The following is a 26,324-nucleotide window of genomic DNA, read 5'->3' as shown; positions in this document are numbered from 1 at the left end:
AAACATTTTCTTTTCTATTTTTGTTCTCAAATCAGTTTCTAAGTATTTTAAGGCATTTAGAAACTATACAAAATTTATATTCTCGAAACAAAAATGTGTTTGGTACAACCCAAATATTTTTTTAACTTAAAATTTCTTTTAATTTATTAATAATTTTATTACATCTTTCTTTCTTTTTTTCTCTTATTTTTTTTTTTTTTCCTTTTTCTTCTCCTTTCTCTAGCTGGTCACTTGCCAAATGAGGGTGGCAAGGTTGTCGATCTCAAGGAGCCTCGCCCTAGCTAGTCGAGATGGAGGACTGGTTAGGCGAGGTGACCTTGCCTAACCATTGCAAGCTCAGCATCGCCTAGGTGGGCAAGGCCACCTTGCAATGGTCGGCCAAGGTCAAGCCTTGCCAATGGCTAGGTGAGACTCAAGGGGGCCTTGCTTGTGGCCGACGAGCTCAGAGCGACCTTGTTGGGGGCTAGCGAGGCTTCGGTGAGGTCGCTGGGCCTTATTTGGCCAATCACTAACCATCGTTGAGGCTGGTGACAAGTTCAGGGGAAGAAGAGAGAAAGAGAAAAAGAAGAAAAGAAAAGAGAAAATGCTTGTTTCTTGAGCTATTCCAAGAAACAAAGAAGCAATTTTTGTTTATTGTTTCTATTTCAATCTATTCCCAAAAACAAATCTATTATGAGAACAAAAAAATTATCAAACACGTTTTTGTTCTATTTGTATTTTAAGGGAAGAAAAAATAAAAACACTTTTTCTCATATACGTTACCAAATATATTCTTATTTATATATGCTATCAATAAGTACTTTCCATAAAAGCATCATGTGGTCCACGTTGGAATTCCACAGGGCGTGGATCGGCGCCATCGTGGACTCTCGCACGCTGACCTTCATATCGAACCAGACGATGTTTCCCCTGGTATGAGATCGACCGGCTGTCCTGCGAAATCCCCAGAGGAGGAAAATCAGCCAAAAAAATTCCGACTTTATCGCAGCCCAATTAAACGGCGTATGACTTGTCCCGAAAGTAAAAATCTTTTTAGAATTTAATGCAACCAGCGCGCCTATATCCCTCCATATCATCTCATGATTAAGGCCTTTTCTCTTTTTCCTTTTGTGCAGGGGAAGCTAACCTGAGCAAGCAGCCGGTCCCCCACAAAAGATCAGCAACATATGCATAGGCCGGCGACCATTTACCAAATCGTCGATGCTAACACCTTTGAAAAATTCGTCGCATCGTCATCAACGCCTAAGGCTCTAATCAAAGCAGTCCCGCCACCTTTTTCCATTTCCAAATACAACCCAACAAAAAAAAAAAAAGAAAAGAAAAAACGGGTTCTCGATAACCCGTCGAGCCCAATCTGCTCGCGTGAGCTCCAAGATCGCAATTTGAGGGCGGCGACTCCGAGCAATCACGGAACAAAAATAAGGCGAAAAAGCGACGGAGGAGGAAGACACGGAGAGCAGCATTACCTGCGAACGCCGCGACCTCTGAAGAAACAGAAAAAAGGGTAACTTCTCAATGAAGATTGTATCCTTTCATTAGAGTCGGAACTTTTTTTAACATTAACTATTTATTAAATCATTAATTAATAGCATCATGTGATCCACAATTTTCTTATAAGTGTATGTACACATCTTGCATATGTTTTGGAAGTAGTACATGGGGTGAGCTGTAAATCGCACAAATTCCGCCTGCAAACAAACAAGGAAGGTGATAACTTTCAGAACATCAGACTTAAGCCAGGCAGAGTTGCTAAAGAAGCAATTACCTTTATTTCTTTGCTTCTGGAATTAGAGAATGAAATGTGCAGTCTAGCATACCTTCATGTTTCCCATTTGTCGGATAATTTGGCAACTTCGCTTGCTCAGTGACCTATCGGTTGATCAAACCTATCCTTCAGCAGCATAAGTGCGGTCTCAACAAGTGAGTGAATGGTCGTGCTGTGTCTGCGAAGTCCGATGCTGCCAGAGAAAATATTGAAGCTCTCTAGCTCTGATGTCGTATCCAAAACTCCTTCAAGCTCCTCCTCCATGCCCAGATCCCTGAAGATCTGGACATTCTTCATATTGTCTCTCATCATCCAGATTGCCAGCTCGATAGCAAACCTTCTCATTCTTGGCACCTTTATATCTGGATACCTATAGCTCCTCAGGATCTCGACCAAAGCGCAAGCTAATTTTGTTTCTTCGAACCCTGCCCTCTCAAAGACAGCAGTCGATTCTTCTGCTGTCATGAACTTGAAAGCATGTGCCGCTAACCCAACCATCACCTCTTGCAGTTTGCCTTCTCCTGACAAGATTGCCTTGAGCACCTGAGTTGAGGAAATTTGGTTAGGTAGGAATAATTAATATCATTCACTCTGAGATATCTTAAACTTGTACATAACTGCCTTTTCCGGTTTTGGAGATGTCGGCTTAGGTTCAGTTTTTGCAAAATAATGCACTTACTGTTGGTGCCGCTGCTGTTACTCCCTTTAGCTGGTTGAAGGACTCTGGCCCACTGTAAGCGCACATATTCCTCAAAATTCTTCCAGCATTGACATGAAGAAGCGGAATCTCCAATGCTTCTATGAGCCTCTCCACTACATTTAACTTCAAGATTCGATGACAGTTGCTCTTGCTCCCGAAAGCCAGCTTTGCCAGGGCTTCTCCGGCCACAATTCTCACGTCCTTTTGATCTTTTGGCACTCCTTCTTGGAAGAAAATCTTTAACAGTTCTTTCAGAACTCCACCGGTCCCTCCCATTCGCTCTGTCGCATCGTCATCCTGCGCCAAACTGGTAAGGATCTCAATCCCTCGTTTCTGCAGTTTTGGTTGTTTCTCTCCGTACCGTAGAATATCTCTTATGTTGCTTATGGTGAAGACTCTCTCCGAGATGTCTCTCCGGAGTTTTCTCCCTGTGGTACCCGTTGTGCTTGCCAGCATCTTAATAACCTTTAGGGATCTCTCAACAGTCAAAACCTGCAATGTGGCGACAGTTGAGTCCCTCAATATTGCTTCATCAGCATGAGTGAAATCTATGATTTTGGAAAGAAGACCCCTCGTGTTTCCAATTTTTCCGCAGTTATCGTGATCACGGGCTAGTTCCTTCAGAATGAGTAGCCCCAAACTATTGAAAGTCCAGTATCCATAGGCTTCATGGTCAAAAGTTTTCTTTTCGCCAATTTTGTCTGCTTTAGAACGGGGGCTTCTGTTTGTCTGTAGAAGAGATGATATCGATTCCATTGCCCCAGTTATTCCAACGACCCGAAGGGAGTTTTGCTTTTTCCCGGCTAATTTGGAAATTATGTTTGCAGCTGATAGCCTGATTTCTTCCTCTTGCGGGTCTTCCCAGTTCAAGATCTCCACCAATCTCTCTATAACTGGCGGAGTTGTACCGATCTTCTGAAGCGTGTCATCTGAAAATGGTTTTGTGAAAGAAAATCGGTGAAGAATCCTGGCTCCTATGAGCTGCTCATCTGGCGAGTTTGAACATATGAGATCCATTGCAAAAGTCACCATATCCATTCCCAGGCCATCAAAAATGCTCCCATTAATACATCTCGAGTAGGAGTCATAGAAAAATCTCCGAGTTGAGATCATACCTGAAGCCTCCAGATTGCATTCCTCATTCACCCCTTCAAGAAGTTTACAGATGACTACCGTCCACTGCCAGTAAACTTTCTCTGTCAGGAAGACCAGAGCTTCTGCCAAAGCCAAGGCATAAAAGATAATCAGAGAAGTTTTCTGGTTCTTACTCTCTCCTTCTTTTACCTTACCATAATTGTGCATGATGAGCTTCATCAATGAGAGCACGACGCAGGCTATCGCAGATAAGAGCTGAAGCAAATAGAAAATCTTGCTGATATTTCTCGAAAGGAAAACCCACCCTCCATAAGGTAGAATAGGAACTTCTGAAGGCGTCCATTTCCGGGTTGGCTTCCTTTGCAATTTCTGCTCTCTGACATTTGTCGCATCTGTAGTTTCGAAAACTTCCCTGCTGTGTTGACTTGGCTTCCTTGTACCAGAACTTACGGGACTCAACATATCCTTCACGGATTCAGCTAGAGCTCTAGAGCTCGATCTGAGCTTTCGGAAGCTGCTAATTCCGGCATCACCAATTGATGAAGTGGACAGGTGTTGCCATTCCAGCTCATGACTCCTGCTGAATATTCGAGTTCCTTCACTTATTAAAATGATGGTGATGAACCAGAAGTTGTTTTTGTCTAAGGAAATGGCAAAGCCCCCCAGGAGTACAACAGTCGCCCAGATGAAACCAAGGGCTCCCAGGCCAGTGGCAGCTTTTTCAAGAACCGCAAGGCGGAGAGCAAACAGAGTCAGCTTTTTCTCCGGGGCAGGAACAGCCTGTAATGGGGGGGAAACGGAGTTTCCAGTGCTTCCATCTCTCGTAACAGCACTAATGGGTGAAAGGATGATTTCATTTTTCTTCTGAAGCTGAGGAATATTCAGATGAATGCTGCTTGGGCCTTCAGCACTGTTCTCGACCTTCATTTTGCAGTCTGGAGAAGCTCAAAAACAGACGCTTCTTTGCACAGCAAATCAGCTGAGGAGAACTTCTAACGGTTCAATGGAACCTGAATCCGATTTCTAAAATTTCTGCTCATGAATAGCCTGGATTGGGATGAGAGCGAGCAGAAATGCCTGCATGAAAGGTGGGGAGAATAAGTGGATCTAGCAGAGGATAAGGTAAGGTTATAGCAGCTTCTATCGCCAACTTTCCTGGGAGTTTTCTTGCTCTTGGACAATTCGTACAGCGTCCGCTCGTTTACTTCTAGAGTTCCATTGAGGAGCTTTCTTGATTGTCCGATGAAGATCTTGTACTCTCTTTCTGCATATCGAACTGACGCGTTGCTGCTTGGTTACGACTTTGCTTTGGCTTGCCTTGAAGAAACCTTGTACAAAAGAGAGGGCAAAATGAGACAATGTTGACTCTGTCAGACGAATATGTACCTAGGGTTCTGATGTCGTAATGAATGATCTGGCTCTGAGTTCTATATCACCGTGCACAGCTCCTTGGCGAGGCATTGACTTCAATATCAATGAAAGGAAGATTTATCTCTTTCTACATACCGGAGTGATGCGTTGCTGCTTGGTTACGACTTTGCTTTGGCTTGTCCTGGGGAAACCTTGTACTAAAGAGAGGACAAGTTGAGACGATGTTGACTTTGTCAGAGGAACCTGTGCCTGAGGTTCTGATGTTGTAACAATGATCTGGCTCTGAGTTCTATATTGCCATGCCCAGCTCCTTGAGAGGCATTGACTTCACCATGAATGAAAGGAAGATTAATCTCTTTCTGCAAATTGAAGTGACGCGTTGCTGCTTGGTTACGACTTTGCTATGGCTCGTCTTAAATAGACCTTGTATAAAAGAGAGGAGTAGTTGAGACGATGTTGACTCGGTCAGACAGACATGTGCCTAAGGTTCTGATGTCGTAATGAATGATCTGGCTCTGAGTTCTATGTTGCCGTGCACGGCTCCTTGGAGGCATTGACTTGAACATCGATGACTGGAAAGATTCCTCATGAAGTTGAACCCTTAAAGTTTCCCTTTTCTTCTCGTCTCTATGCATGAGTCATTGGCCAGCTGTATTAATGTCGTGTCCTATCGGCATGATCCTGCGAGTGATATTATAATCTCTTATGTGGAGGCACAATTTTGGGATTTCCATGGCGACTTGCTTGATCCTTGACGATTTCTTGCGCCCCGACGATTAGTTCAATGTCATGCGCCCTTGACGATTTCTTGCGCCCCGACGATTAGTTCAATGTCATACAATGCGCGGCTGAGGCATTTCTTTTGTACTCTTCATTGTGTTTTCTTTTGCTTGATGCGATTGTGAAACACAGAACTTTATGTATTTTTTTTTTTTGATGTTTCCTGTTTTAGGAGAGTCCCTCAGCGGATAGCAAGTTCCAAGCGTTGAACTTAGGATTAGCACAAGATGCTGACTTTTCTTTGCCAACTCACTGCATAAAATTATCAAAAAAGTCATAAACATATTGTAATTGTGCTAATTTAATTCTAAACTTATTTTATTGACCAATTGAGTTATAAACCTTTTACAATTATTCCCGATTAGTCCATCCGGCTAAAATTAGCCGGCCGGCGAAACTTTTTTTTTAATATTTTATTTTTTGAAATATTTTATTTTTTTTAATCTTATTTTTCTTTTTTTTTTTCCTTTTTTTTTCCTCCTCCCTCCTCCTTCCTTTGGCTCCGGTGACCGGTGAGGCTGGCCAATCGCCGGGCCGAGGCAATCCGATGAGCTCGTGCCCGGCGGCGACGGCGGGCGAGCCCCCGCCGGATCTAGCGAGGAGGGCTTGCCAGGCCCTCCTCGCCGAGATCTAGCGAGGGGGCTCACCATCTTGTCTTTGGCGAGGGCTCGCCGCTCGGTGACCACGAGGGGAGCTCGCTGATTGCCTCAATCCGGCGACCAGCCAGCCTAGCCGGTCACGGAGCCGGAGGAAGGAGGAGGAGGGAAAAAAAAGAAAAAAAAAAAAAATTAATAAAATATTTCATAAAATAAAATACTATTAAAAAAAGCTCGCCGGCATCGACCAGCTACCATGTCAACATGCTCGCTAAGGCCGGCCATCTGCCATGTCAACGCTGACCAGCCAATTTTAGTCTAATAGACTGATCGGGAATAATTGTAAAAAATTTAGGACTCAATTGGTCAAAAAAATAGTTTATGACTGAATGGCACAATTACAATAGGTTTAGAACTTTTTTGTAATTTTCCCATTGCTCTACTAACACCACAAACCTTAGCAAATAATTTTCTAAATCTAGTGATGAAAATCTTTTAAATGTGCGGTTTAAGCAACTGGAAAGACAAGCAAAACTGAAATTGCACCCACCTCAAAAATCTAAAGTTTTGAAAGCTTTCAGTATGAATGCTGAATGAAGAGGCCTTGAGGGTCATAATGCATTGTAGATATAGCTGTTTAATAATGAGTTAAGCGTGAATCATCCTCTCTTCACATGGAAGCAGACGGAAAAAGAAACCCAGTATAAGTTCATCCTAAGCACATTACCAAGTCATCATAAATAGAATACAAGCATTGATCGGGAGAGATTCTACTTCATCTAATCTTTATGGCAGAACTCAAGTTGAAATGCAGAAACAGAACAAAATCCCCACTAGCCTTCTCCATTTTCTTGGCAATTGCAGAATGCAGAAAGTAAACAGCGTCAACTTTATTACACAACAAGTTGTCACATGCCAGAGTGTAGGTTTTCAACTGATGCCAGAGACTACCCTCAATTGATAAACTTTGCAAACCATTCTAGCATATCCCAATTCGCCTCAGCAAACTTCACCACTGCTTCATCAGCAACATCATACTTGACAGTCCACCCATGGGAAACTTTTGGAAATATCTTTACTCGCGCATCAACCTGCGAAACAGTCTCATATTCATAAAAATCTCTACTACCATGAGGCAAAGCAAACTCACTGAGTGGCTCACATATGTAACTTCCCAATTGGAAAGTAAATAGAAATGCATGAACTCAAGAACCATAGGTTATATGCCAAATGTAAAAATCGAATAATTAATCAGAACCATCACCCCTGAAATTGTTCTCCATAAAAATTCTGATAAGCGAACATGAATGGACACCATTGATATAACGAAACCAAATGAAAAACTGAGGAAAATAGATATGACCAAAGCAATCCATCCTTAGAACATGCAAACATAGACTCAGGATCAGGAAAGGTCGAGTATATCCCAATCTCACCTCAGATATGGCAGTTAGAATCTCTTCAAACTGCTTCAGGAGTTCCAGTGGTGACATACAGTCTATCTCAGAAAATAATATGGCTATTTGGAGCCCATACTCCTGCAAAAAATTGCACTTAACTCTAAGGTGCAAAACTGATGAAGCTGATATATTATAGCGATGTGTTGTTAACATAGGTTCATCAAATCTTGCAATAGCTGCCATGGAAATGTGTCGAGGTAAATAAAACATCACACCGTTAACGTGTTGTGGGCAGAGTAAACGGATTGTCTTGACAAGCGTTATAAGGAGCAGAGAAAAATGTCATATCTTACATGCGACGTGAACGTTCCAACTTTCCAAGCCTTCAGGAGATGCTTTTTCTTCTTTATGCAAACCAAATGCAATATATTCGTGTGCATGACAGTGAAAATGTAGAAAGGTAGGTTCCTACAGCTACTTCAAGTAATTATTGGCTTTGAATATTTGCAAACCAAGAGCCTAATAAACCAATAAAGATGACCATACCCTCGATGTCATCCACAGAAACTAACATCGGATCTAGTAACGCAGCAGCTTTGACGACCCCTGTCTTTGCCAGCTCAACCACCCCTTAGCTGAAGAAATGAAGATCCCATGAGCACTGCAAGATATTACAAGCTTGTAAAGCACATCCTTTAAGACATGAAAAGAGACCTTTCAAAGAATCCACAGAACAAGGTTGCTTACAAGCCAGCAGCCCTAATCGCAGACACACCTTTACCTTTTACAGCTTCAACTATTCGCTTTGCATCTTCATAACACTTATCCTGCAAAAAAAATTCTTTTGGCATCAGCAATCACAATTACTAATGGATGCATAATTATGAGTCGTAGCTTAAGCAACTAATCAATAATGGGAAAACAGTGAGCATCCCGAGATAGGCAATTCTGGATCAACTTATGAATAATACTAGCGCAGTTTCTAAGGAAAAAACAGCAAATGTCTATGAATTAAAGATCGAGAACCCACAGTTCCATGATACTTAGCTATTCCATGGCCTTTTGGCATTTTCAGGCACAGAAGGATCCTCAACAAAAAAATCAGGCACAACCACAGCAGCAGCTGCCACCAAGTCAGCAAGATTTTGACGAGATTGATCACCATATGGGAATTCTTAAGCATTACGTAGAGTAAGCTTTCATCAGTATGGAAGATTGGAAGGTCCTTGATTAATAACAGTTCAATAATACTAATGAAAAGACATATCACATTGCATGACAAGGGCCTGCTTTTTCGGCAGAGATCCCCATGCTCTTACTCTTGAGACACTCAAGTCGAGATAGAAGAATCTCAGTCCCAATTGGACATTCTGAATACCACAGCTTCTCTCATATCCACTATCCAAAGTACTCTAGAGAATCTCAAGATCTATCTCGAAAGAGCACCCAAAGTCACAGACCTTGAGGATTTTCATCATAAGCGAACAACCTGACTGTAATATTGGATAAGCTGCCAAAGAAGTGGTTCCTTTGACTTCTCTAGTGTTCAGGGGAAATAAACACATCATTACCTTATGTAGACCTTAGCAATCTTCTGTTAATTTTAACGCATAAAGCTAGAGGAAAGTCATAACATAATGAACTGTGAAGCAATTGAAAATGCGATAAAAAGTCAAAATTAAATGAACAATAGAAAGACAAGAAGGGAAGTCTCATTCATGCAGAACCTCCTCCACTGCCCCCAACAGAGACACGCACAGAGATGGTCTGGGAAGAATAAAAACAAGCAAGTTGCAAGAAAGGATTATATGGGAATCGTCTATACCTCAAGCTTGGAGCTTCACATCCTGCACAATGAATATAACCACCCAAATTATGGTTAGTTCTGAGAAGAGGAAAACAGATGAAATGGTAGAAATGAAACCATATAAATAGGTTTTCCTTCTTTATGCTCCTATTTCAGTAACCTCCAATTGCTAAATCACATGCCACCATGAAACAACTCTCAATATAAACTTCCAAGAAACAGCCTACTCCGTAAACATAGCCACTCGCGTCAAAGCAAGAATCGGATAGTTTCATCAGATTACAACCTAAAAAAACGGGACTTAAAGGTTGACCAAGAGATTATGACAAAATACAACTTAAATCACTGACCCACGTTACAGATTGAACCAGAAGCACTGACTATGAACCCATAATGCAAACTTGATCAATAAAAAAGGAAGTACAGGGTAGATCAGAGTCAGATGAGCCAGAGACGTAGCTCTTGACTCCACCCAGCTCCTCGACATGGCCTTGTCCGCGGGTTGGGTCAGGGTTGGAGGGTTCTCGCAGCATTGAGGTCCTGACATTCTCTGTGATTTTTCCCCTCGTGTGCTGCTCGCTGAGTGCTTCAGAGGTAAGAACAGAGCCAATGAGACGTCAGAAAAAGCAAGCTGATGAAGGGAAGATTTTGACCCAATAGAGTATTTCTTATGCTGACATGGAAAAAAGTAAAAGGGTGGAATAAAAAACAAATGACAAATGAACAAGATGTGTAGTCTATATTGGAATTTGTTTGGGGAAGTCTGTCACCTATTTTTAGCCCGACTGAAACATGCATCCTTTCATGAAAAACATTATTTGGTCCGAACCTAAATTCGTTTGATGAGTAATAGCAGTTTTGGTCCAAACTATTTGATGACTATCTAATTTTGATTTTCAAAAATCTCGATTTATTATCAAATTGATTTGAATTTCCCTTTTGTTTTCCCAAATCCAAACCAAACAAACTGTTGAGATTAATAATACAACCTAAATGGATGAATAGATGGATTCAAAAGCTTGACAAATTTTCGCAATTTAATTTAAGTTTAAACTTGATAGATGCAAGAACAATTTGATAGTATCATATGCAAAGGGTTCTATCAATAGATGTTGAAAAACTAACCAAATAGAATATATTCCAAAACAAGTTTTAAAGTGATTCAACTTATATCAAAGTTGCGTCCACTCTCCTACACTAACATTTTCCTATAATAACAATTACCAACAAGTTTGGATAGGAGGCTACAGCGTTCTTGGGATATCGACCCCATCGTTTTCTCTTCTGGGGACCTCCTACTGGCTAGTTGATTTTTGGGCATGGTGGTTGCAGGCGCTGTTCCGTCACGTTTGGTGTTAGTTTTCCTTGACCTTCCTACTTGGCTGGGGGTTATTTTTTGCTTATTTTTCTAGTGTGGCTTTCTGCCGCCCTAGCTGTGTCACGGCTTTTTGTTTGCCGTGCTTGTTTTGTTGGTTGTGCGGCTCTATTTTTTTTTCCCGTGATTGGTCCTTTTACGTCCCAGTATCCTTCCACTCAAGTTGTTTTTCTTCTTGAGTGTAAGTTTCGGTGCTGGGATTTTCTGTACATTTGCCTGTCCCCAATATAATTATTACCCTTTCTACCAAAAAAAAAAAAGAAAATTTGGAATACACTAATTATCTCAAAAGATGTTACGATATGACAAATGCTATTTTATCTCATTTTCATTTTTTTTTAAAAAACTGCTATTACATTTTCATGTTTCTCAAATCACATATTACAACACTACGATAAGATATTATGATAGAAAGATTGACAAGTGAATAGAATCAGGATACAATAATAAGAATGAATGAGATAATATAAGAGTTATAGCTTTCTCAATTTTCACCTAATCGTTCAACTTGCTTTGATCTTCCTAGTCTTTTAATTAGCCATTGGAGAACCTTCAAGAAGATCAAATAGCTATAGGAGTTGATACATGCAATCGCTAGAAATCCGGCTATTCATGCAGGATGATTTTCCTAATAAGAGTGAGGTTTCCCAATATAGAGTTAGTTGCCTTTGTCAATTGTTGTTCCTCTAGCTGCTTGAACAAAATAGTTAAGAACAGTTTTGATTTGATTCCACTGAACTCCAAGTCTTGAACATAGCCATTAACCTTTAGTTTAATTTCCAAATCAAATGAAAAGATGTCTAGGTCTTCTTATCCTGATAATAAAAAAATACAATGAACATCTCCTACCCAATTGATATAGGGAAAGATGAGTTTGTCCGAGCTTTCTGCTAAAAATTAACTTGCAATTTGCTATCTATTAATTGTTCTTGTTCACCTTCTATGAAAGGTTCATTCAGCTTGTCTATTTTATACATCGAATATGGTGACAAAGCATTCCTCATATCAACTTCTCCTGATATCAACAATGTTTGCAATGATCAGATAATAATTAAAATGGATAGTTTAGTTATCTTCAAATATCATAAGAGAGTTTTCCCAACACAAACAAGCACTTCGCTTTTGTCGCACATTCTTCGATGGTTGTGTTACCAGTTTTAAATATACTTTTTTATGGTATATTTTGCATACGAGTCTTGTCCATTTCCTCACTTCCATCTCTTTTTCCTCCTCAAATGGTAGTTTCGAGACCTGGGATCTTTAGGAAAGTCTTCTATACAAAATTTGACACGTATCTCGATAGATAAAAGAAGATGATTTGTAGGAAGAATTGTTTTTATTTTTTTGTGATTAGACGTTAGATGTATTGATTCATGCATTCAATCTCAATTTAAAATCAAAGTCAAATTACAAAGATGTCGATAACAATTGCGCGTGATAGATTTAATGTTAAGTTTTTTATTTATTTATTTTGTTTTGTTTTAATTCTATAATCCGAGGTGTTTGAATTGTTTTATTTTTATCTAGTATACACCTACGAAATGGCATAGGAAAATTTTCAAAATACTCTCCTGTTCTCATTTGACACGTATGTCGATAGATAAAAGAAGATGATTTGTAGGAAGAATTGTTTTTATTTTTTGTGATTAGATGTTAGATGTATTGATTCATGCATTCAATCTCAATTTAAAATCAAAGTCAAATCAGAAAGATGTCGATAGCAACTGCGCGTGATAGATTTAATGTTAAGTTTTTTTTAGTTTTTTTTTTTTTTAATTCTATAATCCGAGGTGTTTGAATTGTTTTATTTTTATCTAGCATACGCCTACGAAATGGCATAGGGAAAATTTTCAAAATACTCTCCTGTTCTCGTTTGACTTTACGGCATGGGAGTTCGACGAGGGCACGCAGACTTCTCCCCCTACAAGCTACGACAATGGCTGCTGCTCACCAGTTCCATTTCTCTTGAATCTGAACGCGGCTAACTTTGTCATATTAGAAGTTGAATGACAACAATTATCTTCTCCGGGAGATTCGACTCTTGTCCCCAGTCGAAAGTCCAGATAATCAAGGATTTCTCATCAGCGAAACAGCCGCTCCTCCACCATACACTTGATCAAGAAGATGGGTAGCAGATTGCCAATCCCAATTACAACGCCGAGGTATGTTACAGATGATCAGTCTTTGGCCCAACCTCATGCGATCATGTCGTGTAATGTCCAATGCTGCTATATTCAGTCCATAAGAACAAGGAGGAAGTAGATTCCCGCCTCGCTTCCCGCATGGCCATAGCTTTTTGTACCAAGCTGAGCATCCGAGTGGGCCGTACGCATCCCATGACCACCTGCCATCATCGTGGTCATGGGCGACATGGCATACGGCTGGCCTCCCATGTTGGACGTCGTATGGCTAGGGTGGCTCAACCTAGGCACGGGGAAGAATGCAACCTAGACATGCCTGACCAGCGACGAGCTAGTGTCCAAAAACTGAGACATTTTCACAATGCTTCACAAGCACTGTATTGGTAGCTAAAGTTATACAAAAATCTGCTGCATTTATTTGTCCTATGACTTTCTGCGCTTGAAGACAAGTGCAATCTACTAGGGGAATTTATTAATGCTACGACTAGTTTTTCTTCAAGACAGACGAAGCCAACACTATTTTATTTCGGTGGCCGAATCTGCTTCAACGCCCGCATGATCTTCTCTTTCTTTTGTCTGCCCCCTGCCTTCTTGTCTTTTATGCTTCATGGAGGTTGGTTTTGTCACGAAAATCTATGCTATCATTGTTTCAACAATATATTCTCATGGTTTCTTCTTCATTTTCGCAATTCACAGCGACTGAGCTTGCTTACCATCAAGGCGCTCAATCCTCACTCATCTCAGCTCCGAAAGTCCCTGACATTGGCAGGAAACGAGGTTCTTGCGAATTCAATCTCACAAATATCTCGGTTCTCGTAGTTTATGAGCTTAGTTCATTGCCTACTGTGTTATAGAGTGAAGTGTTCAACCGCGAGTCCCCATGTTTTGTTTTTCTGGGTCTTATCTCATCCCGTTCATGGATCCTTTGTGAGATTTCCTTGCGTAGTCAGAGTAAGCAATATGTTCTTTCTTTTCTTTCTTCTAACATCAATTGCATGATGTAATGATTGCCTTTGGGATTTTCTTCTTTTGTAGTGAAAACTATGCAACGATTGCCTTGGATTATGTCATCCTCGATTCATAGATTTGCTGCTAAGTAGAACAAGATTTGGAAGGGAAAATCTGATCTTTTAGTAGCAGAAGTAGGGAGCTCAGATTCACGGTACAAGCAATTCTTGGACGCTTGAATGTTCAGGAGTCACATGGAAAAATAAAAGAACCTGCAGGTTTGTGTTCACATTCGCACAAGTGCAAAACATATAAAGAAGCCAATAACTTTCCAAAGAATCTCATCAGAAAGCCGGGAGGAGTTCCTACAGAAGCAACTACCTTTATTTCTTTATTTCTGGGATTACAGAATGAAATGTGTAGTCCAGCATACCTTCATGTTTCCATTTGTTGGAAACATGGAGGCATCATCACTTAGTCCGTACCTATTGTTTGATCAAACCTGTTCTTCAGCAGCATAATTGCGGTCTCGACAAGTGAGTGAATGGATGAGCTGTGCCTGCTTAGTCCAATGGTGCCAGAGAATATATTGAAGCTTTCTAGCTCTGATGTCGTATCCAAGACTCCTTCAAGCTCCTCCTCCATGCCCAGATCCCGGAAGATCTGCACATTTGTTGATTTCTCTCTCATCATCCAGATTGCTAGCTCGATAGCAAATCTTCTCATTCTTGGCACCTTTATATGTGGGTTCCGGTGGCTCCTCAGGATCTCGACCAAAGTGCGAGCTAATTTGGCTTCTCTAAACTCCGCCCTCTTAAAGATGGCGGTCAATTCTTCTGCTGTCATGAACCTGAAAGCATGCGTCGCTAGCCCAACCATCACCTCTTGAAGTTTGCCTGTTTCTGACATGATTGCTTTGAGAACCTGAGTTCAGGAAATAGGGTTAGGTAGGAACAATTATTTTCATTCTTTCTAAAACATCTTAAACTTGTACATAACTGCCCTTTCCGGTTATCAAGATGCTGGCTCAAGTTCAGTTTTAGCAAAAGAATGCACTTACTATCGGTGCCGCTGCTGTTACTCCCTTTAGCTGGTTGGAGGACTCTGATCCGCTGTAGGTGCACAGATTCCTCAAAATTCTTCCAGCACTAACACGAAGAAGCGGAACCTCCAATGCTTGTACGAGCCTCTCCACAACATTCAACTTCAAAATTCGATGACAGTTGCTCGTGCTTTCGAATGCCAGCATTGCCAGGGCTTCTCCAGCCACCATCCTTACATCCCTTTGATCTTCCACTACTCCTCCTTGGAAGAAAATCTTTAACAGTTCGTTCAGAACTCCACCGGTCTCTCCTATTCGCTCTGATACATCGACTTCTTGTGCCAAACTGGTAAGGATCTCAATCCCTAGTTTCTGCAGTTCCGGTCGCTTCTCTCCACACCGTAGAATATCTCTTATGTTGCTTATAGTGAAGACTATTTCAGAGATCTCTCTCCGGAGGATTTTCCCTGTGGTGCCCGTTGTGCTTGCCAGCCTCTTCGTAAGCTGTAAGGACCTCTTAACATTTAAAACCTGCGATGTGGTGACACTTGAGTCCCTCAACATTCTTTCATCAGCATGAGTGAAATCTATGATTTTAGGGAGAAGGCCCCTTGTGTTTCCAATTTTTCCACAGTTATCATGGTCACGGGCCAGTTTCTTCAGAATGAGAAGTCCCAAATTATTGAAAGTCCAGTATCCGTAGTCTTCCTGGTCAAAGATGATTTTCTTTTCACCAATTTCGTCTGCTGCAGAACTGGGGCTTCTGTTTGTCTGGAGAAGAGATGATATCGACTCCACAGCCCCAGGTATTCCAGTGACCCGAAGGGAGTTTTGCTTTTTCCCGGCTAATTTCGAAACTATTTCTGCAGCTGCTAGCCTGATTTCTTCCTCTCGTGGGTCTTTCCAGTTTAAGATCTCCACCAGTCTCTCTATAACTGGCAGAGTTGTTCCGATCTTCTGAAGCGTGTCATTTGAAAACTGTTCTTTCATAGAGAACTGGTGAAGAATCCTGGCTCCAATGAGCTGCTCATCCAGCCAGTTTGAAGATAACAGATCCATTGCAAAAGTGACCATATCCATTCCCAGGCCATCAAAAATGCTCCCATTAATACATCTCGAGTAGGAGTCATAGAAAAATCTCCGAGTTGAGATCATACCTGAGGCCCCCAGATCGCAATCCTCGTTCACCTCTTCGAGAAGCTTACAGATGACTATCTTCCACTCCCAGTAAAGTTTCTCTGTCAGGACGACTAGAGCTTCTGCCAAAGCCGAGGCATAAAAGATAGTCAGAGAAGCTTTCCGGTTTCTCTTGTCCGTCTCTTCTTTAGATACTGGGCCATAGTTGTGCTCGATGAGCTTCACCAATGAGAGCACAACACAGGCTATCGCAGATAAGAGCTGGAGCCAATAGAGAATCTTGCTGACGTTTTCAGAAATGAAAACCCACCCTGCATAAGATACGATAGGAACTTCAGAAGAAGTCCAAATCCGGGTCGGCCTCCTTTGCAATTTCTGCACTCTAGCGTTTGTTGCCTCTGTAGTTTCGGAAATTTCCCTGCTGTGTTGAGTTGGCTTACTCGTACCAGAGCTTACGGGACTCAACATATCCTTCACGGATTCAACTAGAGCTCTAGAGCTCAATCTGAGCTTTCGGAAGCTGCTAATTCCGGCATCAGCTATTGACCAAGTGGATTGGTGTTGCCATACCAGCTCATGACTCCTGCTGAATATTCGAGCTCCTTCAATTAATAAAATGATGGTGATGAACCAGAAGTCGGTATTGTCTAGGGCAATTGCAAAACCCCCTAGGAGTACAACCGTGGCCCAGATGAAACCAAGGGTTCCAAGGCCAGTGGCTGCTTTTTCGAGAACCGCAAGGCGGAGAGCAAACAGAGTCAGCTTTTTCTCCGGGGCTGGAACAGCCGGCAGTTTGGGGGGAACGGAGTTTCCGCTGCTTCCGTCTCTCCTATCAGCACTAGTTTGCGGCTCAAAGATTGTCGCGGGTGAAATTGTGGCTTCATTTTTCATCTGAAGCGAAGGAATATCCAGATGAATGCTTCTTTGACCTTCAGCGGAATTCTTGAACTTCATTTCGCAGTCTGGAGTGGCTCAGAAACAGGCGCTTCCCTGCACATCAAAGCAGCTGAGGAAAAGCTTCTATCTAGCGGTTCGATGGAACCTGTATTTGATTTGCAAAATTTCTGTTTATGAATTTCCTGGATTGGGATGAGAAACAGCAGCTATGGCTCTATAAGGGGGGGCAGGGGGGAAGGAAATTAATGGATCTAGCAAAAGAAAGGTTAAGCAGCTTCTATTGCCAACTTTCCCGGAAGTTTCTCTTGCTCAAAATTCCTATTTTCGTCCGCTAATTTACTTCTAAAAGTTCAATCAACAAGCTTTCTTGATTGCCCGACCAAGATCTTGTACTCTCTTCCTGCACGCCGAAGCGATGTGGCTGTGGCTTGGCGACCTGGCAACTGCCTTTGTGTTGAACAGAAACTCGTGCGACAGAGAAGACAAGACGAGATGATATCAAATCTGGTTAAGGAATACATGCTTAAGGTCCTGATATTTATAATGAAATGATCTTTTGTCTCCTTAGTTCTAGATAGCCACATTTTACTTGTGTGCAATTGGGTCTTGCCTCCTCGGACAAGCAGTTCGTTACGTCTAATTCTAGTTAATATGTTCCGTATCCGCATGATTATGCGAGGTGTAATGATATCATAATCTCTTACCTGACACGCCCGTTTTCGGATTTCCACGACACGTCGCTGGCTCCTCGTTGGTTCTTTCAACGTCATGTAAAGCGCAGTTCGGCATTTAGCATTCAGAGCTTTGCTGGAATTACCTAATTGTCTGGAGCTACAGGACAACCCAGATGGTCCCCTGTTTTTTGTTGAAGGTCCAGTCGTCAGTCAGATGGCTATTGCGTGATGAGAAATTATTGGCATGTACTGGCAAAAATTTGAAATACCCAAGACCCTGTTACCTGGAAAGAAAAAATGTCGCAATTTTTCTTGACTCCAACATCCCGTAATATTCAATCAGGGTCATAGCGCGTGTCGCAGCTAGTTCTAGCGTGCGCATAATGAAGTAATTATGCATAAAAAGAACAGGAATAATTTAGACGATTTCGAAAATTTAATAGAGACAGGAAAAAAAGAAGTGTGTGATCATTTAAAAAAAATAAAATAATTAGGAGCGAAAGATTGGAAGGGTGATCTAGAAAATTTGTGAAAGAGACAAAAGTGTATTTTTGGCCTAAATACTAAGGGTAATCAATTCCCATTCTAATCTATTCTACTTAGAAATTGGGAATCGGATCAAGAGGACTTGTTCCCATTTTTTGGGATCAAGGATCAGATTGGACAGTCCTAAGACTGAGACCGGTTTGGTCCAATCGGATAGAATTGCCCACTTAACAAAACAAATTAAAAACTTAAAAAAAGTACTAGAATTATTACAATTTTAGGGTTTATTGCTATTTTTAAGAAATTTAAAAATATTCTTAAAAAAAAAGAATCGGTCTAAAATTAAGAACTAAATCAAAAATCACTAATTTCATTTTTATGAAATTAGAAACTATACCAATGTCTTAGTGTCTTAGAACCGGACCAAACCGATCGATTCGGATGATTCCCGACGGTTCGATATGGTCATCCCTACTGAATACTTTAGAGTAAATATTTCACTGTTAATTTCTTGTTTAAGGGTTAAATGGTTTTGCTCCAATTTCGTTCCTTTCGTTTCCCTGCTTCCAAACACTCCCCCCCGAGAAAATATTGGGTACGTCTAACGTTCCAACGTGGCAAATGGGAAGGCACTGGGAAAGCGACATGTGTCCTCACGTGGGACCCACAAGCTGAGCGGAAATTTTGAAAATTTTGCGTGCCGTAGCATTCTTCCGCACAGACCAACGCTTTCTCTCTCCCTTCCTCTCATGAATTCCCTCTTCACTCTCTCCCGTGGTCACTCACTTTCCGCTCCAGCACTCGCTTGGGTGTCACTTCTTCACTCTTTGCTTCGACGGTTGCTCTGTGCCCGACCATGCACGTCCGGTTTCGCTTGTTCTCCTCTGCCAGTTCTTCCAACTCTTTCATCGCCTCGACAATCGAGTGCTCGGCTACGAGCTCCTTCACCAGCTTCAAGACGCAACACTCTCGAAGGACGACTTCAGGGTCGGGATCCGGTCGACGCCGTTCTTCGCGTTGCTGACGCACCACGCCTGGATGAGCCGAAGGAGCGTGTGGTTCGGGGTGAGGCTGGAACCCTCGGCGACGGCTGGTTAGGCAAGTGGTGGCCGCGCCGTTGCTGGAGGACTTGGAAGGCCACTTCTCGATGCTCTCGCGCTCGTAGGTTATGCCCGTCATGGTCGACACGGGGTCCCTCATGATCTGCAGGGACATTGGACAGAGGAAGTACCAAGGGATCTTGACGTCGCGGCCCTCCATGAATCAATTAGGCTAGAAGTCAAACACGGGGTCCTCCTTTATTCCTCTTCATGAAAGGAATAGGTAAATGAATTTGGTATTCTGCCTACTTCCCAGAAAACCAAAGGAAACATAATGGAAAAAAGAAGTGAAAATTGCTGCCTTCTAGCAAGTTGTCTAGAATTGTGAACTCTCCATCTGCATTTAACGTTGCCTCACAATTGATTTTAACGTGCAGGGTGGTGTGGTGCCGAAGCTGATCACTATGAACCCCTCACTGCTCATGCTGCTTCCCTTGTATCTCCAGGGAAAGCTGCTGTAGTACTTTGAAGCCACCCTTCATGCAATTTTGTGCCGTTAGAAATAGAAAATAGTTCGTTCTTTTCCTCCATAGTGTATGGCCAGCAATCTGGTTCTCCAAATTCTTCCTTGGATTTTGAGGATTCCTTTTCTAGTCATAGCCATCCTTCTTTTTTCTTTTTTCTTTTTTGTCAATTTCATAAAGAATAGTTGTATCTTGCAAGTTTTGTGCCTACAGTCAAGTAACCTATAGTAATCTTGATGTTTTTACTGGCCGTTCTTATGGTTGAGTTCATTGTGGGGGCTAATAATATCTTGGCACAATTCAATTCAAGCAAGAATAGTGCCTTTTTTTTTTGTATCTTATGCTGGATTTAGTTCATCAATGATGAAGTTGAGTTTTGTTTGCACTAGTTTACCATACAATGTACCTGTGTTGAAGTCTTCATTCCACGATCTCTTCATTTTAAGGAATATGAAATCCAAACGAGAATTTCTCTTGAATTTTTTTGGGCAAGAAAAGAATTGTCAATCAAAGCAAAATCGAATTTTTGTTTCTGTCTATGGTAAGAAAATCGAACTTTAATTGCAACTATTAATCAGTATTAGGAATTGGTAAAAAATGAGCCAAAAATGCGAAACCAGAACGTTGAACTCTAAGAGAAAAGGCAAAGCTAATTGTAACAAGCAAAACAAGGATGCAATTTTCCTGCAGTTTCAATCCCGACCCAAAAAAAAAAAAAAAAATCCCTAAAACAATCAAACAAGACTTGAAAGTTCCAAAAAAGAACGTAAAACACTCTCCACTCAAACCTGAACCCACAAGATTTGCCTAGTTAAACTTTTTGCAAGCCACAACTTGCAGTTCATGATATTTGAACATATCGCCATATAATTAACTCCATCTTTAGAAAATATACAGAACAACTTCAACTTCAAGACATTCTCTCTCCCTCTTCAATATGAGTCACCACATCGATTCATGGAGGGCCATGACATCAAGATCCCTTGGTACTTCCTTTGTCCAATTTCCCTGCAGATCGTGAGGGCCCCCGTGACGACTATGACGGGCATAACCTATGAGCGCGAGAGCATCGAGAAGTGGCTGTCCAAGTCCTCCGCAACGACGTGGCTGCCACTTGCCTAACCAGCCGCTGTCGAGGGCTTCCGGCCTCACCCCGAACCACACACTCCACCGGCTCATCCAGGCGTGTTGCGTTAGCAACGCGAAGAACAGCGTTGACCGGATCCCAACCCTAAAGTTGTCCTTCGAGAGGGTCGCGTCTTGAAGCTGGTGAAGGAGCTCATAGCCGAGCACTCGATTGTCGAGGCGATGAAGGAGTTGGAAGAACTGGCGGAGGAGAATTAGCGGAACCGGGCGTGCACGATTCAGGCACTGAGCGAGCGCCGGAGCAAAGAGCGAAGAAGTGACACCCAAGCGAGTGCTGGAGCATAAAGCGAGCGACCACGGGAGAGAGCAAAGAGGAGGGAACGTGAAATTTTGAATTCATGAGAGGAAGGGAGAGAGAAAGCGTCGGTCTGTGCAGAAGAATGCTACAGCATGCAAAATTTTCAAAATTTCCGCTCAGCTTGCGGGTCCCATGTGAGGACACGTGTCGCTTTCCCAGTGCCTTCCCATTTGCCACGTTGGAACGTTAGACGTACCCAATATTTTCTCCCCCCAAACAAAAAAAAAAAACAAAACAAAACAAAACATTTCTCGCTCAATTCCGAAATTCACGGCGACTGAGGTCGCTCGTCGTCAAGATGCTCCATTTTCACTCACGTCAGCTCCGAAACTCCCTGACGTTGGCGGGTCACGAGGTTCTCGCGAAATTCAATCACAAAAGTGTCTGGGTTGTCGGAGCTTATGAGCTTAATTCATTGCCCTTTTGTTTTGCAGAGTGAATTGTTCAACCGCAAGTTCGCTTTTTTCCTTCTTTTTTTTGGGTTCTTATCTCGTCCTGTTTAATGGGTTTTCAGAGAAGCGAATGATGCAGACAACTTGTGGGTTCATTATGAGATTTCCTTCCAAAGTCGTCACAATGTAAGCAACGCGTTCTTTCTTCAGTTACATGGTGAATTGACTTTTGGGATTCTTGTTATTGTGGAGTCATTTGAAAAATATGTACAGATTGCCTGAGATTACATCGTCCTTAAGTCTTCGATCCGCAACTAAGTAGAACATGCTTTGGAAGGAAAAATCAGGTCCTTTTAATTGCAGAAGGAGTGAGCTCAAAATCACGGTGTATGCAGCTCTTGGATGGTTGAATGGTCGGGTTTTAAATCGGAAAACAAAAGAATGCGGGGTTGTATTCACACATTTTGCATATGTTTTGGTAGTAGTACATGTGGTGTGTCGCATATCGCACAAATTCCAAGCAAAACAAATAAAGAAGCTGATAACTTTCGAAAGCATTTCATCACACTTAAGCAGGGCTGAGTTGCTAAAGAAGCAATTACTTTTATCCCGTTGCTTCTGGGATCAGAGAATGAAGTATGTAGTCTAGCAGGCCTTCATGTTTCCTTTTGTAGGTTAATTTGGCATCATCATTTGATCATTTAACCCGCTGGTTGATCAAACCTGTTCTTCAGCAGCATAAGTGCGGTCTCAACAAGTGAGTGAATGGTCGTGCTGTGCCTGCTTAGTCCAATGGTGCCAGAGAAAATATTGAAGCTCTCTAGCTCTGATGTCGTATCCAGGACTCCTTCAAGCTCCTCCTCCAAGCCCAGATCCCTGAAGATCTGCACATTCCTCAATTTGTCTCTCATCATCCAGATTGCCAGCTCGATAGCAAATCTTCTCATTCTCGGCACCTTTATACTTGGGCTCCGGTGCCTCCTCAGGATGTCAACCAAAGTGCAAGCTAATTTGGCTTCTTTAAACCCTGCACTCTCGAAGATGGCAGTCGATTCTTCTGCTGTCATGAACTTGAAAGCATGTGCCGCTAACCCAACCATCACCTCTTGTAGTTTGCCTTCTCCTGACAAGATTGCCTTGAGAACCTGAGTTGAGAAATGTGGTTAGGTAGGAACAATTAATATCATTCTCTCTAGGATAACTTTAACTTGTACATAACTGCCCTTTCCGGTTATTGAGATGCCGGCTCAGGTTAAATTTTTGCAAAATAATGTACTTACCACTGGTGCCGCTGCTGTTACTCCCTTTAGCTGGTTGAAGGACTCTGGCCCACTATAAGTGCACAGATTCCTCAAAATTCTTCCAGCATTAACACGAAGAAGTTCTGTCTCCAATGCTTCTAGGAGCCTCTCCACTACATTTAACTTCAAGATGCAATGACAGTTGCTCTTGCTCTCGAAAGCCAGCATTGCCAGGGCTTCTCCTGCCACAATCCTCACATCCCTTTGATCTTCTGGCACTCCTTCTTGGAAGAAAATCTTTAAAAGTTCTTTCAGAACTCCACCGGTCCCTCCTATTCGCTCTGTTGCATCGTCGTCCTGTGCTAAACTGGTAAGGATCTCAATCCCTAGTTTCTGAAGTTCCGGTTTTTTCTCTCCATATCGTAGAATCTCTCTTATGTTGCTTATGGTGAAGACTATCTCCGAGATCTCTCTCCGGAGATTTTTCCCTGTAGTACCCATTGTGCTTGCCAGCATCTTAATAATCTGTAGGGATCTTTTAACAGTCAAAACCTGTGATGTGGTGACTGTTGAGTCCTTTAATATTCTTTCATCAGCATGAGTGAAATCTATGATTTTGGACAGAAGGCCCCTTGTGTTTCCAATTTTTCCGCAGTTATCGTGATCACGGGCTAGTTTCTTTAGAATGAGTAGCCCCAAACTATTGAAAGTCCAGTATCCATAGGCTTCATGGTCAAAGATGATTTTCTTTTCGCCAATTTCGTCCGCTGTAGAACTGGGGCTTCTGTTTGTCTGTAGAAGAGATGATATCGATTCCATTGCCCCGGGTACTCCAGCGACCCGAAGAGAGTTTTGCTTTCTCCCGGCTAATTTGGAAACTATTTCTGCAGCTGATAGCCTGATTTCTTCCTCCTGTGGGTCTTTCCAGTTTAAGATCTCTACCAGTCTGTCTATAACTGGCAGAGTTGTTCCCATCTTCTGAAGTGTGTCGTCTGAAAACCGTTCTGTTGTAGAAAACTGGTGAAGAATCCTGGCTCCCATGAGCTGCTCATCTGGCAAGTTTGAAGATAAGAGATCCATGGCAAAAGTGACCATATCCATTCCCAGGCCATCAAAAATGCTCCCATTAATACATCTCGAGTAGGAGTCATAGAAAAATCTCCTAGTTGAGATCATACCTGAAGCCCCCAGATCGCATTCATTGTTCACCCCTTCGAGAAGCTTACGGATGACTATCTTCCACTCCCAGTAAAGTTTCTCTGTTAGGAAGACCAGAGCTTCTGCCAAAGCCAAGGCATAAAAGATAATTAGAGCAGCTTTCCGGTTTCTCTTGTCCGTGTCTCCTTTAGCTACCTCACCATAATTGTGCTCGATGAGCTTCATCAATGAGAGCACGACACAGGCTATCGCAGATAAGAGCTGAAGCCAATAGAGAATCTTGCTGATATTTCTCGAAATGAAAAACCACCCTCCATAAGGTAGAATAGGGACTTCGGAAGAAGTCCATATCCGGGTTGGCTTCCTTTGCAATTTCTGCTCTCTGACATCTTTTGCATCTGTAGTTTCAGAAATTTCCCTTCTGTGTTGACTTTGCTTCCTCGTTCCAGAGCTCACGGGACTCAATATATCCTTCACGGATTCAACTAAAGCTCTAGAGCTCAATCTGAGCTTTCGGAAGCTGCTAATTCCAACATCAGCTATTGAACAAGTGGACTGGTGTTGCCATTCCAGCTCATGACTCCTGCTGAATATTCGAGCTCCTTCAATCAATAAAATGATGGTGATGAACCAGAAATCAGTGTTCTCCAAGGTAATGGCAAAGCCCCCCAGGAGAACAACCGTCGCCCATATGAAACCAAGGGCTCCAAGGCCAGTGGCAGCTTTTTCGAGAATCGCAAGGCGGAGAGCAAAGAGAGTCAGCTTTTTCTCGGGGGCTGGAACAGCCGGTGATGTGGGGGAAACAGAGTTTCCGCTGCTTCCATCTCTCCCATCGGCATTAGTTTGCGGCTCGAAGATTGTGGTGGGTGAAATGATTTCATTTTTCTTCTGAAGCTGAGGAATATCCAGATGAACACTGCTTCGACCTCCAGCACTGTTCTTGACAGTCATTTTGCAGTCTGGAGAAGCTCAAGAACAGACGCTCCTTTGCACATCAAATCAGCTGAGGAAAACTTCTATCTAGTGTTTCGATGGAACCTGAAATCAATTTCCAAAATTTCTGTTTATGAATAGCCTGGATTGGGATGGGAGTCAGCAGCTATGCCTGTATAAAAGGTGGGGAGAATAAGTGGATCTAGCAGAACAAAAGGTAAGGTGAAGCTGCTTCTATTGCCAACTTTCCAGGAAGCTCGTGTTTGGACGAAATTCCTAGATGAGCTTTGTTGACTGCCCGATGAAGATCTCTCACTATCTTTCCGCATAGACGAGCTTTGGCTTGTGCTTAACAAAACTTGTGCAAAAGAGAAGACAAGTTGAGATCAATGTTGACTCTGTCAGAGGAATATGTGACCTAAGGTTCTGATATTTTAATGAATGATCTGGTTCTAAGTTCAAAGTTGCCATGCACAGCTCCTTGGGAGGCATTGACTTCAACATCAATGGAAAGGAAGATTCCTCATGAAGTTAAACCTTTAAAGTCTCCTTTTTCTTCTGGTCTCTCCGTGCATGAGTCATTGGCCGACTGTAATATCATAAGCTATAATCAGTCTGTCCAATTGGGGAAATCTCCAAATTGCTTCTAAGCAACTGGGTCATGCCTCCTTATTAAAGCAGTTGGTCAAGGAACCGACCATTTTAAAATTCAAAACACTTGTCCCTCATAATTTAGTAATGCGTCCCGTGCCACACGATCATGCAAGGAGTGATATTGTAATCTCTTACATGACGGCACATTTTTGGATTTTCATGGCAACTTTGCTTGCTTCTCGACAATTATTTCAATGTCATGCAAGCACGGTTGGGCATCTCTTTTGTATCTTGCTGGAAACATTTTATCGAATGTCTTGGTCTTAAGCTAGAGGACACCCAAATGGTCTCCCGCTTTATGTTCAAAGTCCGGTCAGGTGGCTATTACATTATAATTGTTGTCCCTTATTGACCAGAAAATTCGAAAATCTATGAAAGAGTTGTTATGTGTGATCTCATTAAAATGAAGAAAAACATAATTACAACGAGGCATTATTCACCTAATCTTTTCCTAAAAGGCGGCTACTCATCACCATGTTTTCTTTTGCTTTTTGTGACAGAACTTTCATGTCCTTTTAATTTGATCCTCTTTTGGGAGTGTTCCTTAGCGGATAAGAAGTCCCAAGCGTTGAACTTAGGATTAGTGCAAGATGCTGACTTTTCTTTGCCAACTCATTGCTCTGCTAACATGACAATCCTTGGCGGATAATTTTCTGAATTTAGTGATATAAATCTTCTAAATGTGCAGTTGCTATGCAAATGGACTACAAGACAAGCGAAACTG

The 26,324-nt window shown here is 42.1% G+C and overlaps 3 protein-coding genes and 3 long non-coding RNA genes across 14 annotated transcripts; 2 read left to right on the top strand and 4 right to left on the bottom strand.

Moving 5' to 3' along the window:
• Window positions 1-959: 959 nt before the first annotated feature.
• Window positions 960-17,552, bottom strand: LOC104414911. 3 transcript variants are annotated; one of them, XM_039300698.1, is made up of 4 exons: window positions 15,039-17,552; window positions 14,640-14,902; window positions 1,818-2,045; window positions 960-1,688 (listed from the first exon to the last, which is right to left on the bottom strand). In XM_039300698.1, the coding sequence occupies exons 1-3, from the start codon at window positions 17,109-17,111 to the stop codon at window positions 1,862-1,864; spliced, it is 2,520 nt and encodes an 839-aa protein (XP_039156632.1). In that variant the 5' UTR covers window positions 17,112-17,552; the 3' UTR covers window positions 960-1,688; window positions 1,818-1,861. The 3 variants fall into 3 exon arrangements, with proteins under 3 accessions (XP_039156632.1, XP_039156633.1, XP_010024436.3); XM_039300699.1 differs by lacking the exons at window positions 960-1,688; window positions 14,640-14,902; window positions 15,039-17,552 and adding an exon at window positions 2,445-4,514 and having other exon boundaries at window positions 1,830-2,308; XM_010026134.3 differs by lacking the exons at window positions 960-1,688; window positions 1,818-2,045 and having other exon boundaries at window positions 14,236-14,902.
• Window positions 7,060-10,131, bottom strand: LOC120287638. 6 transcript variants are annotated; one of them, XR_005545820.1, is made up of 5 exons: window positions 8,738-10,131; window positions 8,455-8,534; window positions 8,254-8,368; window positions 7,744-7,845; window positions 7,060-7,398 (listed from the first exon to the last, which is right to left on the bottom strand). It is a non-coding gene; the product is annotated as an uncharacterized LOC120287638 (long non-coding RNA). The 6 variants fall into 6 exon arrangements; XR_005545821.1 differs by having other exon boundaries at window positions 9,533-10,131; XR_005545819.1 differs by having other exon boundaries at window positions 8,455-9,554; window positions 9,675-10,131.
• On the top strand, window positions 12,801-14,177 carry LOC108954574. Its single transcript, XR_001980326.2, has 3 exons — window positions 12,801-13,643; window positions 13,727-13,981; window positions 14,066-14,177. It is a non-coding gene; the product is annotated as an uncharacterized LOC108954574 (long non-coding RNA).
• A 1,424-nt stretch (window positions 17,553-18,976) lies between the features above and the next one.
• LOC120287330 (E3 ubiquitin-protein ligase PUB22-like) lies at window positions 18,977-19,474 on the bottom strand. The gene has a single exon (XM_039300099.1). The coding sequence runs from the start codon at window positions 19,472-19,474 to the stop codon at window positions 18,977-18,979; it is 498 nt and encodes a 165-aa protein (XP_039156033.1).
• Window positions 19,475-21,468: 1,994 nt separating this feature from the next.
• Window positions 21,469-25,876, top strand: LOC104414913. Of its 2 annotated transcripts, none has more exons than XR_005545131.1 (3): window positions 21,469-21,800; window positions 22,352-23,225; window positions 24,463-25,876. It is a non-coding gene; the product is annotated as an uncharacterized LOC104414913 (long non-coding RNA). The 2 variants fall into 2 exon arrangements; XR_005545130.1 differs by having other exon boundaries at window positions 22,349-23,225.
• Window positions 22,294-24,999, bottom strand: LOC104414912. Its single transcript, XM_010026135.3, has 2 exons — window positions 22,895-24,999; window positions 22,294-22,759 (listed from the first exon to the last, which is right to left on the bottom strand). The coding sequence occupies exons 1-2, from the start codon at window positions 24,962-24,964 to the stop codon at window positions 22,316-22,318; spliced, it is 2,514 nt and encodes an 837-aa protein (XP_010024437.2). The 5' UTR covers window positions 24,965-24,999; the 3' UTR covers window positions 22,294-22,315.
• Window positions 25,877-26,324: the final 448 nt, after the last annotated feature.

The sequence above is a fragment of the Eucalyptus grandis genome, chromosome 8, assembly GCF_016545825.1.
Source record: "Eucalyptus grandis isolate ANBG69807.140 chromosome 8, ASM1654582v1, whole genome shotgun sequence".
Lineage (NCBI taxonomy): Eukaryota > Viridiplantae > Streptophyta > Magnoliopsida > Myrtales > Myrtaceae > Eucalyptus > Eucalyptus grandis.
This window is presented reverse-complemented; position numbering and strand designations above follow the sequence as displayed.

Coding starts and splice junctions, on each gene's coding strand:
- LOC104414911 (XM_010026134.3), bottom strand. CDS start 17,111: ATGAAGTTCAAGAATTCCGCTGAAGGTCAAAGAAGCATTCATCTGGAT. Junction 14,903..15,038: donor TAACAGCAGCGGCACCGATA/GTAAGTGCATTC, acceptor TCCTGAACTCAG/GTTCTCAAAGCAATCATGTC.
- LOC120287330 (XM_039300099.1), bottom strand. CDS start 19,474: ATGGAGGGCCGCGACGTCAAGATCCCTTGGTACTTCCTCTGTCCAATG.
- LOC104414912 (XM_010026135.3), bottom strand. CDS start 24,964: ATGACTGTCAAGAACAGTGCTGGAGGTCGAAGCAGTGTTCATCTGGAT. Junction 22,760..22,894: donor TAACAGCAGCGGCACCAGTG/GTAAGTACATTA, acceptor TTCTCAACTCAG/GTTCTCAAGGCAATCTTGTC.